Here is a 19,929-nt window from a genome sequence, read left to right on the forward strand (position 1 = left end):
ATTTGTTCTATATTGAGCAAACAGGGGAAATTTGATATCTCCAGGTTATACATGTAACTATATGAGATGATAAATATCAACAAAAGATAGAGTATTTATTTACCTTTTATACATTTTTTCACGATTTCAGTAAAAAAACACATTCTGAACATAAAATTATTGTGTTATGTTCATAATTTCCAATTGAATTGGTTTTTGTAGGTGCATTTGAAAGTTCCCAGCTTCCACAGTAATATCATCCATTAAGCATTGATAGCAAAGTTTCAGACATTTCTTTTAGACAGGGTACCCACTTAGTGTATGTTTTTGGAGAATATTTATCATTTCTAAACATTTTTTAAATAAGTAAAACTAATTAATGTTTTCTAATTGTTATCAATAATCAATTAAATGATAAATCAATATTGTTTCTATTGATGACAGATCTAGATTTTCTCTTTTGAACAGCAGTGTATGTTTCTATAAAAAAAGTGGTAAACAAGAGCACTGCATGCAGTGTTAACACTTGTCTGTTAAAAAAGCACTTTTGACAAAAAAATTAAGTTAAAAAGGGGCATAACTTAGAAAATATAACTTTCATAATTATGTCCTTGTCTTTCAACTGCCTCTTGTCATGATAAGCAAGTATCCCGAGATTCATATTGATATCTTTAAAATTGTTTGAGTAATGTTCTACATTTAAAGATTTTGCATGATGACAACGACATTGCCGCAGTGATCACAATAACTGATTTTTATTTCTTAGGAACAGACAAGCTAAAAATAATATGCTTATTTTTCTATGTACTTTATTATGTGTACCAGTCTATGACTGGGTCTTATTAAATAAAACCAATATGGTATTACAAACATGTATACAACTATATAGCACTAATATTTATAATAATACTAATTAACTCAACTAACTTGCTAAAAAAACAACAAGTATTTAAATGTTGTATTAGGAAATAAAACAAATCACTTGTATTCAATCAAAATTGAATACTTTAAAAACTTGATTCCAAATACAAATCACATTCTTAAATTTTCCATGTCCCATAAAATATTTTTTTTTTATATTATAATGATTTTTTTTTACAATTTTTTAAATTTCACCAGAGATGTTGATGTTATCTATGTCTCTGATTTTACCTATTTGCACTGAATAACAATGACATATGACTAAAATATGTTCTTATAAAATATCAATACTTAGTACAAAATAATATGGGAACTAATTTCACTATATGCCAATCTACTAAGTTTTAAAGGAACTCCACTGTGGACGAAAAAACCCCAAAAAACCCTAAAATTTCAATGTCTTAAATAGATCAGCTGGAGCACTTAAACAGGAAGATATGTGCAAGATAATTACAAAATATACTTAGAAATAAATTGAAAATCATATTGGTTTGCTATTCTTTGCCAAATCTGAATGAAATGCGTTGCAACATTTTTCAATTTTGCGTAACTTTTTACAATTCGAGTAATTGTTCTGGAAAAATTGTAGCGAGCAAATAATTTGAAATTTTACACACAAGTTATTAGTCTAGACCTACATCAACTGGAACATTAATCTTGGATAATTATTTCCAGTTCAGTTATGTAAAAAAAACTTAAGTGGAGTCCCTTTAATTGCATCTATATTTAACTTCATCTGAATGTATAGTTAAAGATGAAGCAAATGGACAAAGTGTTACCATTGATTTTATGTATTTTAAACATCCTATGTTTGGTATAACTTCAAAAGAGAACATAATTACATGTTTCTAATCAAGTTGATGGAGAAAACACTTAATACATCATTTTTATATTGATAAAATAACTTGTGTCCAATACTTGTTGAACATTTTTTTTGTTTCCACAAGTTTTTTTGTTTTTTTTTTATATTTAGTACCTCCTAACTTGTGTTTAGTATGTTAATATATGTAAATGTGGTTACAAGGTTTTTCATTATTTTAAACAAATTATTAAAATAAAATAGACCTACATAATTATACACTCAAAAGACAGAGTTAAATGTAACTAACTTTTCTGCAAGAAATAATCAACTAATGCTGTAAAAATGTGCACCAAAACAGAAGATAGACTACCCTGCCATTTTCTTTTTGTTTTCTAGGGGAGTTCAGTCCCCTTTGACACTGAAACTGTCATATGGCAACTTTTACACTTACAAATAATTTACATATTTGAGCCGCGTCACGACAAAACCAACATAGTGCGTTTGCGACCAGCATTGATCCTGATCAGACTGCGCGGATGCACAGTCTGATCAGGATCCATGCTGTTCGCTTACCAACTCTATTACAATTAGAGAAACTGATAGCGAACAGCATGGCTCCTGATCAGACTGCGAGGATGCGCAGGCTGGTCTGGATCCATGCTGGTCGCAAACGCACTATGTTGGTTTTGTCGTGACGCGGCTCATTTTACAAGGTCTACAAAGAATAGTTAAGACATAATGTTTACACACAATATTCCCTGGATTCAAAGTACACATAGTTGGGGGTAGAAAAAGGGGAAAACCATCTCCAACTGAAAGGATGACCAAAGACGGATTTAATGCTAAACCAGTATGATTTCCTTTCCCAACTTCCTTGTTCTTTCTTCAACTGTTCTATACCCTGAAATGATAAATTATTATTAAATGTATTATTTACATACATTATGTTTTAATTCTTTTTAGATATACATTTTTAAATACAATTTCGTTTTCTTTTTGGCTAGTTCAATTCTAATTCCCACTAATTATGTAAGAATTATGCTGAGACTTGGTTTATTCATAATCTATTTTAGTTCAATTGTGTAGGAAGCTTAAAGACACAATCTCAAATCCGTTCCTGAACAAACCAGTACTTGGCAATGAGTGTAAAGTTACTTCTCAAAGGAAACAATGGCTCCACCCTGACAGGGTTTGAACTGATACATATAGCGATCCTAAGATTGTTAATCTAATGTGTTGACCACTGGGCCATGCCATCACAAATGTTGAAACTTTCAAGCTTTGACAGCAAAAGAAAATCTCAGCTGCACCAGCAATCCTCAGGTGTGTTATTTTAGTTAACAGCAAAGTAGAACAATCAGTCTTTCATAAGCCATCAGGATAGCTTCTTCACATGAAACAATCTATAGTCCATAGCTTGCTTGAATTTTGAACCTAAATGAATGTGAAGGCTAAATGATTTAAAGTGAGCAACTTCAACCTTTCAATATTTATGAAGAGGAATTATGGACAAAAGATCTATTAAAGAATGGCGAATAAAAATTAAAGTCTCTAGTATGACTTTATCCTAAAGACTTACTGTTTCATCCGAGCAAATGGCTGAGAGTTGAGACCCAAACATAATTGCTGTAAATATTCCAAACAATAGGCCTTCAAACACAAGAAATATTAGAAATATTGTAGTTGCTGGGGGAGATACACCAGAACATCCTGAAATGATAAATATATTATACTTTACCGACAAGAAATAATGTAATAGATCAATGAAATTAAAATATATCTCATTATTTTTTATAAACAAACATAAAGAAAACAAGAGGGCCATGATGGCCCTGAGTTGCTCACCAGAAACAACGGCTTTACAGTGTTGGAAATTATTTTTTAAAAGAATTTGCTGAAAGGCAAGTCCAGCTCTTTCGGCAAGTTCAGCTTAACTTTAACTTGCCCCGCTAGTAATATACTTTCACAACACTGATTGTTTTAGCTTTTTTTCTTCATAATAAAAAATAGGGCCACTAAGATGGCCCGAGATCACTCATCTAACCCATCATTTCATGATTGACAATATAAATTGAAATATTTTGCCCTAATATTTTGGAAAGGCTTTGTTAAAAATATGTATGTTGCAAGTGTGTTCCTATGAGACTATGTAGAATAAATGCAGAATAAATGACCACTGGAGCAGGATTAATTTTGACTAAACAATTTTTTTTATAACTTTTTTGAATGAAAACACAAAATGTCACATGCAAAACATGTATCAAAATTGAATTCAACATCAAAAATTACACAAATTACACCCCTGGTCCAAATTTCAAGTCTGTACATAAAAGACAAAAAAGTAGGTAAAGCGATATCAAATATATCAAAAGTAGGCCAGTTCATATCAAAATTCAATTCAGGATCAGAAATTAAACCTCTTGTCCAAATTTCCAGCAGGTACATCAAAAAACGACAAACTAGGTCAAACAATATCAAATAATAATATCAAAAGTAGACAGTTGATATCTTAATTCATTTCGCATCAGAAATTACATTCCTGGTCCCAATTTAAAGTCTCTGTACATCATTCCAAATTTCAAGTCTCTGTACATCAAAAACAAGAAAGTATGTGCAATGGTTTCAAAAATATCAAAAACAGTTCCACTGATACCAAAATTCAATTACGCACATGAAACTCATGTTCAACAGTCTGTCCCAAAATTTATTGAAATGTGCTTTTTCCAAGTTTAAATCCAATTCAAGAAAAAAAAATGACAAAAAAACAATTTTTAACAAAATTCAATAACAAAATTGAGCATACAAACCAATCTTTGTTAGTCAGGTACAGGAGAAACAAATTTAATGTTTCTTTAGGCCTATTTTTTTTCCTGGTTAATGACCTACAACTGACCTTACAATGATGGAATATGATGTCCGATTTCTAATTACACATCATAAACAGGTCATGACATTAAGACTTTCTCCAAGCCATTGAACCTCTTTTGGAAAAATTGAATAATATAATTATGTACACATTCCAACATAAGTTGTTTCCCTTTCATTATGAAAAGATATCCTATATCATTGAAATTTATTGAAATTAATGAAATTCTTACTGAAAATGTCTAATTTGGATAAAAGAATGAATAAACTATGTATGGGAAGCTGCATATCCTATTATAGGCCAAGTAAAGTTGGTCTTTTCTATAAAAAAAAAAAAAGAAGTTTTTTTAATGACACTTATAATCATTATATTTATACTGTGACCTCCTATAGTGTGAAGAGTTTAAAACATAACATATCTTCTTTGTGTGAAGTCAAAACATGTTTATTTTATATTTATAAAAAGACTGTGTATGCATTGTCAATATTTTTAATATTAAATTTGAGCATAGAATATCTTTAAACTATAATTTGAAGAAATGCCATGACCTGTGGAATTAAAGCTTTAGCTTAAATAGGGTCAATCAAATTAATATGACTGATGAGCAAACTTGATAAAAGACTACCTAAGAATGCTACAGACAAAGTTTGATGATCATCCATCAAATATTTCATTAGGAGATGATGTTCAAAGGTTTTTCAATATTTAGCTTTAGCCGCCCCTTAAAGGGGCCAATCAAATTAATATGAGCAAACTTGATAAAAGACTACCTAAGAATGCTACAGACAAAATTTGGTGATCATCCATCCATTAGTTCTGTAGAAGGAGACATTAAAAGGTATTTCTAATTTCAACTTTAGCTGCCCCTAAAAGGGGCCAATCAAATAAATATAAACAAACTTGATAAAAGACTACCTAAGAGTGCTACAGACAAAGTTTGGTGATTTCAGAAGGAAATGATATTCAAAGGTTTTTCTATTTTTAGCTTTGGAGGCCCCTAAAAGGGGCCAATCAAATTAATATGGGCAAAACATGATAAATGACTACCTAAGAATGCTACAGACAAAGTTTGGTGATCATCCATCAATTAGTTCTGTAGAAGAAGATGTCTAAAGGTTTTTCTATTTTTAGCTTTAGCAGCCACTAACAGGGGCCAATCAAATTAATATGAGCAAACTTGATAAAAGACTACCTAAGACTGCTACAGACAAAGTTTGGTGATGATCCATCAATTAGTTCTGTAGAAGAAGATGTCTAAAGATTTTTCTATTTCTAGCCCTAGAGACCCCTAAAAGGGGCCAATCAAATTAATATGAGCAAACTTGATAAAAGACTACCTAAGAGTGCTACAGACAAAGTTTTGGTGATCATCCACCAATTAGTGCTGTAGAAGAAGACATTTGAAGGTATTTCTATTTTTAGCTTTAGAGATCCCTTAAAGGGACCAATAAAATTAATATGAGCAAACTTGATAAAAGACTTCCAAAGAATGTTACAGACAAAGTTTGGTGATCATCCATCAATTAGTTCTATAGAAACAGACATTTAAAGGTATTTCTATTTTTAGCTATAGCGGCCCCTAAAAGGGGCCAATCAAATTAATATGAGCAAACTCGATAAAAGACTACCCAAGAATGCTACAGACAAAGTTTAGTGATCATCCATCTATTAGTTCTGTAGAAGAAGATGTCTAAAGTTTTTCTATTTTTAGCCCAAGAGACCCCTAAAAGGGGCCAATCAAATTAATATGAGCAAACTTGATAAAAGACTACCAAAGAATGCTACAGACAAAGTTTGGTGATCATCCATCAATTAGTTCTTTAGAAACAGACGTTTAAAGGTATTTCTATTTTTAGCTATAGCTGCCTTTAAAAGGGGCCAATGAAATTCATATGAGCAAACTTGATAAAAGACTACCCAAGAATGCTACAGACAAAGTTTGGTGATCATCCATCCATTAGTTCTGTAGAAGAAGTTGTTTAAAGGTTTTTCTATTTTTAGCCCTAGAGACCCCTAAAAGGGGCCAATCAAATTAATATGAGCAAACTTGATAAAAGACTACCCGAGAATGCTACAGACAAAGTTTGGTGATCATCCATCCATTAGTTCTGTAGAAGAAGATGTTCAAAGGTTTTTCTATTTTTAGCTCTGCTGACCCCTAAAAGGGCCCAATTGGAATGACATGAGCAAATTCAAGTGTGACTGTCACAAGGATGCTACAGACCAAATTTGAAGTAAATCTGCCCAGTAGTTTCAGAGAAGAAGACGATTGTTGACGCATGACGACGGACGCCGGAGCATCCCCCTTTGATACTAATAGCTCACCCTGAGCCTTTGGCTCTGGTGAGCTAAAAAGAAAACTGTGTTTGCTTAACATGAACAAAACATACACCTTACTTTTAAGTATTTGAAAAATATTGTCAATTAGAAGCATTCTTTAAATGAAAAAATATCCTTTATTCACTCAAAGATCATTATATTGATGTAGTTATATTCTATTAGTAAGATACATATATTATTTTCTCTGTGAGATATATCTTATATTCTCTCAGTGAAATCTGTCTTTCTCAGTGAAATATATGTTATATTCTCACACTGATTTTGCAGTAGATAGAGTATTTTTGAGGCAGTTTTTGTGATAAAAAATATCCAAACATTTAAATTGATCTAGTGGTGGGGTTATTTTGTGTCAGTGTTATCTCTCCAACCATTAAGTTGAGATATTATCAAAAATACAGTGCACTTAGTGCCGTCCAAATTAAAGAAGGTTGCATTCTTTATTTTAAGTTCAATCATAATCGTGAAAAGCAAATTCACTCTATGTTCATAAGAACTATGTGTTTCAAGAATTACCTTTCCAATCTTTCCCTATGCACACTATAAAATGTTGTATGGCCATATATACAGCATGGATGGAAATCAAACATATATACAGCTGTAAAAATAAAACGAAAGTTAATTGTAAGCACACAAAAACACTTAAGGTATTAGGACCCTAATGGGCACTATCAGGAACTAAAAAGTTGACATCATAAGTCAGATGTATACCTTTAAGTACACCTGTATGCAAAATTTAAACAAAGTTTACCGTATGGAAATCAAGTTATGACCACTTTTCTGAACTCAAGCTAGGATGTTATGAGGGCCCTTTTTTAGAAAGTAGGAACCTTTAAATAGTCTGCAATAACATTCTAATGAAAAATGTTTTCCCATTAATTTTTGGTAAGAAACAAATAGTACCATTCAGCTAACAATCCAAATAAGCAAAATTATGGTTTCTACTTAAACTTTATGAAATCTGTATAAAAATGTTACCCTACCCCGCCCATTTTTACTACGTGTCTGACCATTTTTCTACTTAGGGAGCCGAATTTAAAAAATTCTTAAAATTTACCCAAATGAGTGCCTGTTTTCAAAGTTTCCCTAAATTTTTAAAAAAGTATATTGGTTGATCTTGTAAAATATGAAATACTTTTACCGTCTAGTTTTCATTATATTACACTTTGAAAATATCAGGTACCATATTTATTACTAGATTTAGCATAAAGTGACATTATGCCCATCCAGGGGTATATAGTGAGTGAACGGGTAAAGATCAAAATATGTTTCCATTTTGCCATAATCCCTCTAATTCAATAATAAAGTTAACATAAACAATAGATAACAGACAAATCCAAATGAAATTTCTGTAAATATCCGTTAGAATTTACGTATAACGCTTAATTTATAAAAGAGTGGGACAGTCTTTATAAATTTTAGGCAGATTTATAATTTTATCCTAAACATATTCCAATATCAACTGTTGGTCAAACACCATTTTGACAGTCAATCTGTAGAAATATAAAGTCAATTCAGGTCAACTTGACTATGAAAATATGAGCATAATGTCACTATAATTTAGACAATAAATACCTATATAAATTAAAAAATCAAAATTAAACAATTTTTTCTTTCCAAATGGGACATGAGAGATACATAAATAATGTTAAAAGAAAAAAAGAAAGAAAAAAAAAGCTGACCCTTCTGGGGATTGAACCCATGGCCCTCATTTTCAATGTAGTTAACAGTAGTTCTAGCCTATTTGAATACTCTTCAAAGTGGATGTAATGCATTAGGGTGCTAATACCTTAAGCCAAGTTCTGATACAAGTTAATATTAACATATACATGTATTGGATCTTTTCAGTTCTTTTTATACCTTGGTAAAACCTTTTAGCAAAACAAGGGTTGTCAGTAAAATAGTGTGCTCAACTATTCTCAGTAATTGTTAGTAAAACAAGAGCTTTGATAATGTAGAATTTTCAAGTTCCAAAAGGGCCATATATTTCTGTCAAAATCCATGTTAAAGTTATGGGCTTTGGACAGTGACCTCCTATAATCTTCTTAAATTAGTGTGTGCAGTTTTAACACATTCCCTTCAGTAATTTTGGAAATACCAACTTGCACGACAAAAATAAACAAAGTGTGACCCCTATGCTAACATCTGGGTGAGTACAATAGTTAAACTATTTCCCAATTCATTGAATAGTCAAGCTACATGTAAAAACATTGTATTACATTTTTTAACTTTTGATTAATAACTACCATGAATAGAGCACATGCAACCCAAAATCATTTGTCCATATAGAAATGATTTAACATAATAAACATGTTTCAAATGCTAGGAACCAATTGTTCCCAAATTCTGGCGTTAACTGAATACTGCAGTATAAATCTATAATTTTCCAGTCTTACATTGTACATTCCTTCAAAATATAATCAACTCGTTAAATTTAAAGCAAAATTTAATAGTCTAAAATACTTACAGTAAAAAGTACAAAATATTTCTGATTGGTTTCTCCAACACAATTATTCACCCACGGACAATGATGGTCCATTTTTCTTATACATCTCTGACACACACTGTAATATAAAACAATTAAAAGCTCAACAATTGAAGACTTCTGCAATGACAATGAAAGTATATTCTTTGTGCAAATCACCCCAAAAGTAGTTTTAAAGATCAAACACCATTAATTTAAATCCTAATTGCTCAATGATGGACAATATCATGGGAACACATAGTTTACTTCATAATTATGATGCAATTAAATTTCTCAAACTTTTATTGGCTTGAACTCTATGTATGCCATTCCATATATATACCATAAAGAAACGGAGCCCACACTAATAAATTAAGTTACCCATTTTTTTCAACATCATAGACAGTTACCAACTTTTGTGCAAAGAAAATGGGTATTGCATTTTATTCATGTACATTCGTGTGATCTTATGCATATTGAAATTTACATTTTGGCTTTTGTCAATACTATTATTTTTTCTTAATTTTTACAATTTCACAATTCATAAACTTGCAACACTGGCAGGCCAGGATTTGTTCAAGCAATGGTAATAACAACAAAAGTTCAGAGAGAAGGAAAATAAAATACTGACATACTTTGTTAACATATATTTTACCTGCAATGATGGGCTCTGTCTGGTTTGATACTGATACATTTTGGACATTTAAAAACAACTTCTCCTTCTTTTAAACCTAGTTTCATTATGTTTTCTTTTGTTGCATTGCCTTTTGGAACTGCCCCCTGAAAATGTTTCAATAGCACAATGAATACAATTTCTAAATAACTAAACTGCTAATACATTTACATCGACACTCAACAAATTTAAGTATGCTTTACCTTAAAGCATATCAATTATTATGATCAATATTTTCACTTTGTCAAGAATTGAAAATCAATTAAGAGTATTGACAGTTTTATTCTAATTGTGTACAAATTATTTGTACATAAAAATAGTAAAATGTGTATTAATCATGAAAAACCATCGATAATAAGAAGTAAATCATCCATTTTGTAAGTTTCCAGTAAATTTGGAGCCTACAAAAGTCAATTTATTTCATGTTAAAATATGAAAAAATATTTATTCATTTATAGAAATCATAAATTAAATCTGTATTGTATTTATATAGACGAGGAGCTTAGAGCTCAAGTCTACAATAAAGATTTTGTTCTGTTATTTCAAGTATTGAAATTTATAAATAGGTAGGAATAGGAGGAAAATGGGCATCACTGCATATATCTCAAACAACAAAGGTTGCAGGTTAATGTTTACTTAAACACTTTTCATATTTGGGTCATTTTTCCAAGTTGAAAAAAGTATTCTGGACAAACACACTGAAGGATAAAGGTGACATTTTGCTTGGTTATTTGTCTTAACCTACATCAAATGGTACATACATGTATATTATGTAAATCTCTATAAACAATGGTAAGGTATAAAACACCTCAGCAGGGGTTGAATTTAGCAAGATTTTCTACTTGCACAATTTTGCAAGTGATCAAATGTTTAACTGGCAATATGGGGTAGTCAACTGGCATTTCCATGATAACGTATCTTATTAATATTATTATAATACACAATAACAATGTATTTTGAACATATGGTATGACAAATGATAATAGGCTTGAATGTCTATTGAATATCAGAAACATCTTTATTACGGGTAAACACAGAATAATTTTTTATCTAATGTCTTCTTGTAACGAAACAAAAACATTTCAACACATTAATTTATAAATGATAAACAATTGTTTAGAGATCAGAATAGATATACCAGAGGAACACCCACTGGTGACAATGTACAATTATAAACTTGTTCTTGTAATGTAATTTCTTAGGCCCCTCATTCATTTTAACATATTTTGTACTTGATTACACCAACAGCCTGAAAACTCGAGGTACTGATCTACTTAAAATAAATAAATATTTCAGCTTAAAAGTAAACTCTTTACAGAGGAGTGCTAAGTTTTTAAGGTAAACCTCATCAATTACTGCATCTGGCACAGTAAACGTCATCAGTTTCTGCAGCGGGCAGTTGCCAAGCATCATCATCAGCTCAGATGATAACAATTATGTAAATGTCCAAAATGAACAGTCACTTGCAAAAAAATGCCAGCTAGAGTAATTTTTACTGGCATTATTAGATTTTAACTGGCATTTTGCCACTATGCCAGCTTAAATTCGAACCCTGCCTCAGTGGAGTCCCTTTAAATTCTTTTTAAAGAATAAGACTGAATTGTTACTGTACAAAAATGTTTGCGTTATTTCAGGCGGTTGACCCACTGTAAATTTGCCAGATAACTCACTTAATAGTATGATTAAACTTTAGGTGCCTAGCCAGATTTTAATGTCTAGCAGTGAGATTAAGGCAAATAATTTTGAAAAGATAATAAAATATACAATGACATTGTATATAATACATGTATAAAACTTACTGGATCTGCAAGCATTGCTCTGGAATGTGAAGCTACAGCCATGAAAGCCAGGAAGTTAAACAGTATAGCATTTCCCCATTTATAACCAGTATTTACATTTGGTATGAGCATAATAAACATCACGACATATTCTGCATACAGTACAAGCATCCATGTGAGAATAACACAAATCACACCACATATGTCCTTCACAAACCAAACTTTGCTGCTTTCTTTCGGAATAAGTCTGTGCAGTCCAAACCTACGTAGGCATGGTGAACAGTCGTACATAACGACACCATCTTCTACAGGTCTTCTTACTTTCTGTTGTTGAGGCAACATTGGATCTTTTTCTCTATCATGATGTTTCCTATAAACAATAACATTCTGTCTTTAATGATTTAAACTAAATGGACATAAAGTTCTTTGTAAAAATTTTGCAAATGGTGAAGAAAATAACTTGAGTAAAACTTTTTAAACTATTAATTGATAATGATATATATAATTAAAAAAAATATTCAAACAGGTTTCAAGTTTTTTTAAATCAAATTCTTTGAAATGAGTACAATACATTGTATATTAGAAGTTTACTTTTAAATTAAATTATCTGTAAAAAAAAGTGTTATGTGTATGTGAATTGTATCATACAGTGCCAGTGAACAAAATGTGCTATGAATTACATTTTTTACAAAGCGTGAATCCAGCCATCACTTACTAAAATCTGCTTTATAGTTCAGATATGAAAGTTGAAACTTCACATACGAAAAATATAACACTAAACAGGATAGAATATTATAAAATTACTTATCTTTCAAGCATTATAATTTAACATGGTTTAATTAATGTACATGTATATGTTTTGCACTACGTATCAAAAAGAAAATAAAGTGATGCAACTCAGGGCTATTGTTAACATTTTCAGACTGGGGTCAGGGCTCATGCAGACAAGAGGGGAGGGGGGGGATTTTATGATTTTTTCCTGTACAACAGAAGAGGTCTCTAATTCATTGGTAAGTTATAGATAGTTCTGCAGCCAAAAAAATGCATAAACTGCAAAGAAATGCATTTATAAACTAAAGAACAAAGTCTTGTTGAAAGCAATTAACTGGAGTGAATGTGAAAATAAAGCCAAACATAACTAACATAACTAATATATGGTAACAATGAAGCAATGTTAACTAAACAACTATATAAATGCATACCTAACATCAGACATGACTCCTATAGGTTCATTCAATAAAAGAACGTCACATGCTGTAAAAACTTGAGATAATTATTATACTGATCTGAGACAAAAAAACAACAAGTACTGCCTCCATTTGAATAGATTTTTTTTAAGGAATGTATGTTTTCCTGTACCGGGCTTCAATTAAACGAAGTTTGGGTGTCATTTACTCACTGACTCCGACTTCCTAAACACAAAGTTTTTCCTTTTTACCTAGATATAATGTGACTTCCAATGTCAGACATTTTCAGTCTCTGACTTCCAAATTTTTCCTGTGTGATAATAAGTCCAACTAATTGTACTACGTGATGAGACATTGTGCTAATTTGCGTATGTGAAATATCTCCACTCTGGCCAATAACAAAATATATACTACTACCCAGAATCTAGCTTTGGCACAATAAATTTTGACTACTACTGTGATAACTGATAGATATTGAATAAAATTTAGAACTTAGCAATAATGGACCATTTACATATGTTTTTAACGTTTGATTGAATACAAAAAAAGGTCACTCCCAGTATAAAAAGCTTGTTGCCACTTAGTCCTACAACATAAGACGTTTCCATTAGTACTACGTACACTCTAACGTCTTATTGACTCCTCATAAGTTCCTTTAGCAAAACGCGCCCACATGTATACAGGTAACATGGCCGAATGTATATAGCGGTGTAAGTGGTATAAATTGTATTGGATTGGATTTATTTACATTCGAAGGTGAGTCATTTATTTTTTTTGCTGCACATTGATGCAAAAATGTTTAAATTTACTGTCTGCATATTTTTTGACTCAAAATATTGTTTTTGTAGTAAATTACGACAGTTTATATAGCACTTCAAAATCGCTGCACGTTTTGCTAAAGGAACTTATGAAGAAGCCGATAAGAAGTTGGAGTGTACGTAGTACTAACGGAAACGTCTTATGTTAAAGGACTAGTTGCCACTGAAACATTGTTGTGATGTTTCAGGGTTCTCACTAGGACTTTAAAACATGGAGTCCATGGACTCCCAAGCCTGAAAAAGTTGGAGTCCAAAAGCGCGTCGCAAGTAATATGCTTACAGATTAGTCATTTAATGCTCACAATAGCATTGCTGATATTTTGAATATTCAAGAGACTTTCAAAGTTTATTGTTAATCAAAACAAACTCTGAACTATATACATATAGTATAATTATTGTTTTAATGTTTATATTTATTATGAAACAATAAAATTATAATGCATCAACACATGGAAATCTTGTTGTTGTTTTTTTCACTTTTATACCAAATCAAATTTTATTCTGGTTAAATAAGTCCACTCTAAAGACCAATTTAAGTTTATATTTGTAAAAAAAACGTAAATGTATATAGGCAGCGTTTAGCGGAATGAATAGGAAAATCGTGTACAGCTTCACACAGTGTGTAAGAGATTCATCCGATCGACAATTATTTTAGCAAATATCTTCAAAAGGGAGCAAGTTGAAGATCGATATTTAAAATGTTGATTAAATAACAAAGGAACCATTCATTCACATGTTTGACTTGGAAACTGAGAATTGTTGTGACCTTTGAGAAATTTTAGGGTTTCTGGCGATTGTAAAATCGCCGATGTTCGGGATCGAATCTAAATATCAAAGGAAAGCGTATGTGTATTTTGATTTGTTGACCTGGCATTTCGGCACAATTTCTTAAATTCTTAATACTCTTTTAGAACGTTTGTGCAAGAATGGAAACTAAAGCAAAATTTTGCCAAGAAAATATCGACAATAATTCATAATTACACTCATTTGTAATTTGAGAAAACTTTCTTTAAATTTGCGGCGTAAATAGTTAATCCTTTTGTCGGTAAAATTTGATAATTTCCACCAATCAACTGTTGATCAAAGATAAAAAATTATCACCTCGTGTTATATCTAATAATTACATGTATGTAGCGTGTGTATACATTAGTCTGATCTCTATTGCGTGATACTGATCGAAAGCGTTATCGCTGATTGGCTAATCACTTCACTGGTCGATGTGCATAGGACCGCCTACCTACAGACTGACACGCGCTGACGTATTTTGTGTATTTGTGGGTAATGTTTATGCGTCCCCAGGCAAAATTAAGCGTACGCTTAATCCTTGCTCTGAAATATTTGCGTCCAGCTATAATTAACATGCGTACCGGGACACCGAAATAAGCGTCCCCGAGAACCCTGTGTTTGGTTATTAACATGCGTACCGGGACACCGAAATAAGCGTCCCCGAGAACCCTGTGTTTGGTTAACATTCTTTTAAATCATGGTTATTTCTTTAACTATTAATGGTACCTTCTTTAGAATATAATAATTATATCTTAGATTTATTCAATAAATGTTGGGCCAAATAAGACTGACATTCCTAGCAGATAGTACAGTGCAGGGATATTTAAGTTTTTATTATGACCATCCGAATACTAGTACACTTAAAACGGGTTACGAAAATATAGGGGTTTAAACTTTTTAATACAGATCATAGATAAAACAAAAGGAGTAGTTATGTTGCAAGCGATATTTCTAAACATGTTAGTATGCAAAAACCTACTCTATAATGTAGCCTTGGTTTACTAACATTTTTTTTTCTGTTTTCGCCTGTACGAACAGGTGCCCGCTGCTTCTATTTCCGCGGAAAGTAAATCAATAGCGAAAAGTGACCGGAAATGGCATTTTTAGTTAAGAATGGGACACATTAGACATAGACACGGGAAGACATCGAAACATACCCGTCAATGATAGAATTTGCGAATGTTGTCTATTACAAGATATTATAACAGAAGAACACTTCATCTTGAGATGTAATCTTTATGGTTTTGAAAGAACTTTAGAAATTTTTCATATATCTGAAAAGGTACCAAACTTTAAAACTCTAAAAATGTCAGAACAGATTGTATATAATTATGTTATGATGTTATAGTGAGAATGATGATAGGACTATTAATGCTGTAGCAAACTTTGTCCATAAATGTATTTCATCTAGACTCAAATTTCTAAAAAAATGTAACATCTGGTTGAACGTTTTTGGCTTACTAGTATATACATTTTCTAAGTTTTTTTTATTCACTTTTGTCATTTAACAGCCTTAGTTTCTTATTGTTACAAAGTTTTTTGTTAATTGTGTTTGTTAATCATAATTAAGCTTTAGTTAAATTATGTTTTTAGTTCTGTACATCTTGTACAATATCATTAGTATGTGATTATATGCCTGTAAAGGCCCATCATTGGAAATAAATTCTATTCTATTGTATTCCATTCCATTCCATTCCATTCCATTCCATTCCATTCCATTCCATTCCATTCCATTCCATTCTATTCTATTCTATTCTATTCTATTCTATTCTATTCTATTCTTTGGGGGTCGGCCCATATCATCGCTATTCTATTCTATTATTTTCTTTTCTATTCTTTGGGGGTCGGCCCATATCATCGCTTTGAACCGCCTTGTAAACGGTCAATAAATCAAAGCACAGAAGGCGCTGAATTTGTTTGGGTCTCAGAATGTAAGAAAGGTACAGGTTGTGAGATTATATGTATAGTGCCACCAATGCTTTCCAGCGTTTTAATTGTAGTAAATTGGCTGTAAGACTGATTGCAACACTGATATTCAATCCAATGTTTATTTGACTTATACAATTTGAAAAAAAAAATGAGTTGCCTTTACTGGGATTTGAACTACAGGCCTCTCGCTTCCTAAGCGAGCGTGAAACCCTTCAGCCACGGTGAATTTATATGTGAACGGCCTGAAGAAAACCATATTATTCGATCTAAATTAGGGCTTGTAACGACTTTAACTGTTGTTTAACACAGATGTAAATAATCCTGGAGCTTACTATAAGCATGTATATTTATAAAGAATCAAAGAACGTATCAGAGTTTGATACATACGGAATTCTACATAACTAGAGTTGCATCAAAAAATCATTTATGTTCATTTTTTACGACAGCCACACTTTATCCTTGCATATCATGGCTACTTCCTTAACAAAGACACTTAAAAAAGAATTAAAAAAATTTTTTTTTCTTCGACTGAGAATTGAACTCCAGACCTCTCACTCACTAAGCGAGCGCGTTACCCCTGCACCACGGAGAAGTTATACAAACAATGTCTGAATAACATCAAGTCATTCTAAATTTAGAACTTCCATTGCATTTCGGGTTTGTAATCCTTATTAATTTCGAGGTATTTTGTTCAGGATAAACCTGTTGTTTAAAATTGAAGTAAATAATTTAGCGAAAATCTTCTCGCCAAAACAGTCCGACATGTAGAATCTATATATTCCACTACTCGGTTTGTGTAGTATTCGGTAATCAATAGTATTTTCATTGATAAAATCATATTCATCCGCGTAATTTGTGATTGTGCATTTATTGACAATTCTATAAGCCAACGCTATTTTTAAACTTTGAATGCGTTGTAATTTGTTGGATACTTGTAACAAAATAAAAATATTTCTTTCTTTTAAATCGCTAGTTTAAAGCTGTTTTGAGAACTACTTGTTGTTAGGTTTGTCGTAAACTTCTGTGGCAGAGATTGAATGTCCCCTTTGTATTTACTTATTTTCGATCAGAAAATACAATAAAACAATATTAGAAATATTCGACCATTCGGGAATTATTTTGCTTGAATATCAATGTGCCTGTCTTTGACCATCTTTACGCAGTGATCTCCCCTGAATTTTTCGGCGTTAGTGTTACATATAAAGGGAAGTAACCGCTTCAAAAAAGTGGACTACTTTCGGCATTTGCAATTAACAGCATTAGACTCTGACATTTCGCTACCATTATTTGTTTGGTCTGACGACCCAAACAAATAAAAACTGATTACATTTAACACAAATGGGGCATCGATCAGTCTTAATCATTAAGTTTTATCTTGTTTTAAAACCATTTTCACAATTAAGAATAATAAAAAAAATCCCATTTACCGTCAAGTCTCAAGATAGTAAGCGGGGATAGAGTTTGACCCCCAAGTGTCTGCTACCTTGTAATACAGCTCTGTGATCTTACATAGTACAATGTATTTGTTTTTAATCTATTTGGTTACATAACAATTTTACACGGAGATATTTTACTCGTTTTATCAGAAATTCAATAAGTTTACAGGTATCTTATTATTATTATTATTATTATTATTTTTTGACAGAGAGAAACTTTTTGAGGTTTATATGTCAAGAATAATAACTAGTATAATGTACCTTTTCTGAGATCTGGGACAACCATAGCAAATACAACAACTACATTGTATGTACATAATTATGTATAATTTATCAACATATCAAAGATGTTACCGAATCGATTTGTATTTAATATAAGAGTTGAACATTCTGTAAGAATTTATTACCTTTTTAACAATTACATATTCTGCAATTCGTCCATTCGTCAATATCTTTTTTTTTCATATATTTTTATTATTCTTGCAGACACAGGTGTTCGGAGCGTTGATTGGTCACTACCCCTTCCCAACCCCTTTTACCCACTCTTCAACCCTCTTACCTATCCAAAACAATGTAAACTGCAGTATTTTTCATTTGGAATATGTTTTAATCGCAAACAAAATTTAAAAAAAATATGATACATATATGATTAGCACTTGTTTCTTATTTTTTGCGGGGAATGAAGGAAATTTAATTAAAAGCGTAAATCAAATATTATTTTAAACATATTCCAAACGAAAAATACTGCAAATTACATTGTTTTGGAGAGGTAGCAGGGTTGTTGAGTGGGTATAAAGGAGGGGGGGGGTGTGACCAATCAACGCGCCCCACATCTGCATGTGCTTGTAGATTCCTTTAACCTTGATTTTCCCTTTTCTTTTAAATTACGCCTAGCAATTTAAAAGCCTTTCCCAGACAATGCGCCTGAAATAGCGTAATCGTGCAAACAATGTTAAAACAGTATAATATTTTAAATTTTGTTCCGAGCCACATTCTAAGAAGCGCAATTTACCGTGCAGACTTGAGATTCTCCTTATAATTGATCAGCCCTTTTAGAAGTTTCCGCTCTTTGTAATCTGCATCTAGAAAGACCAATAAAAAGTAACGAAAATTGCGTGACTGTTTTTAATGATGTTAGATAAGACAGAAATAAACATTAAATTTACCAGTATTGAAAAGACATCCTCATTTTAAAGGTTGCTGATGCCACATAATTATTGAAAACATTTGCACCAATTGCCAATATAGACAACAACAACTTACAAAACCAACACAACAAATTTATGCTTTAAAGCACATATTTTTCATTTAGATATGACATTTTACGGATGACCTAATATCAATGTTGCTCAAGTGTTCTTACATTTTGTTCTAAACTAGACGGACTTTTATGGGACGAAACTACCTATAAATTTCATATTATACATAAATACATTTTTAATACGTTTTATGCACGTGACTAGAAAATTTGTGAAATTTAAGAAATGTGCACTCTGATGATTTTATGTTTTCTGAATTATTTTCGATTGTCTCCCTTCAACTAAAGTCATGTAATTAAGATACAGCTGTTACTGCATTATGTCATATATGATAACACTGTAGCAATTCATTGGAATTTCGTAAATCTTCCTTGGTATTTATACTTTTTGCGTCCGAGATACTATTATTTTCGTTTCTCATATTTTTTGGATTTTAGTGTCTTGGCAATAGAGCCGAACTGTCATTATATCCTCTTGCTGTTTGGAAATTAGTAAATATTTAGTTACATGTATTTAAATAAATAAATAAATAAATAAATAAATTTACATTCAGTGCTACATTCTTTCCGTGATAACCATCTTATAGGCACGAAAACCATTTGTTAGCATTTCCAAGGAAGACTACACTTTTTCTGATGCGTAATGTGCATTTAATGGAAATATTAAGAAGAAAAAAAAACCTACTCGTATATAT

General features: G+C 31.5%; 1 protein-coding gene across 3 annotated transcripts; it reads right to left on the bottom strand.

Moving 5' to 3' along the window:
• Window positions 1-1,406: 1,406 nt before the first annotated feature.
• Window positions 1,407-15,664, bottom strand: LOC132744701 (palmitoyltransferase ZDHHC3-like). 3 transcript variants are annotated; one of them, XM_060733477.1, is made up of 8 exons: window positions 15,591-15,656; window positions 13,023-13,041; window positions 11,842-12,190; window positions 10,025-10,149; window positions 9,373-9,469; window positions 7,422-7,503; window positions 3,282-3,412; window positions 2,320-2,603 (listed from the first exon to the last, which is right to left on the bottom strand). In XM_060733477.1, the coding sequence occupies exons 2-8, from the start codon at window positions 13,034-13,036 to the stop codon at window positions 2,445-2,447; spliced, it is 957 nt and encodes a 318-aa protein (XP_060589460.1). In that variant the 5' UTR covers window positions 13,037-13,041; window positions 15,591-15,656; the 3' UTR covers window positions 2,320-2,444. The 3 variants fall into 3 exon arrangements, with proteins under 3 accessions (XP_060589461.1, XP_060589460.1, XP_060589459.1); XM_060733478.1 differs by lacking the exon at window positions 13,023-13,041 and having other exon boundaries at window positions 1,407-2,603; window positions 15,618-15,662; XM_060733476.1 differs by lacking the exon at window positions 13,023-13,041 and having other exon boundaries at window positions 2,321-2,603; window positions 15,591-15,664.
• Window positions 15,665-19,929: the final 4,265 nt, after the last annotated feature.

The sequence above is a fragment of the Ruditapes philippinarum genome, unplaced genomic scaffold, assembly GCF_026571515.1.
Source record: "Ruditapes philippinarum isolate M1 unplaced genomic scaffold, ASM2657151v2 ctg6528_1_1_1_1, whole genome shotgun sequence".
In the NCBI taxonomy this organism is placed as follows: domain Eukaryota; kingdom Metazoa; phylum Mollusca; class Bivalvia; order Venerida; family Veneridae; genus Ruditapes; species Ruditapes philippinarum.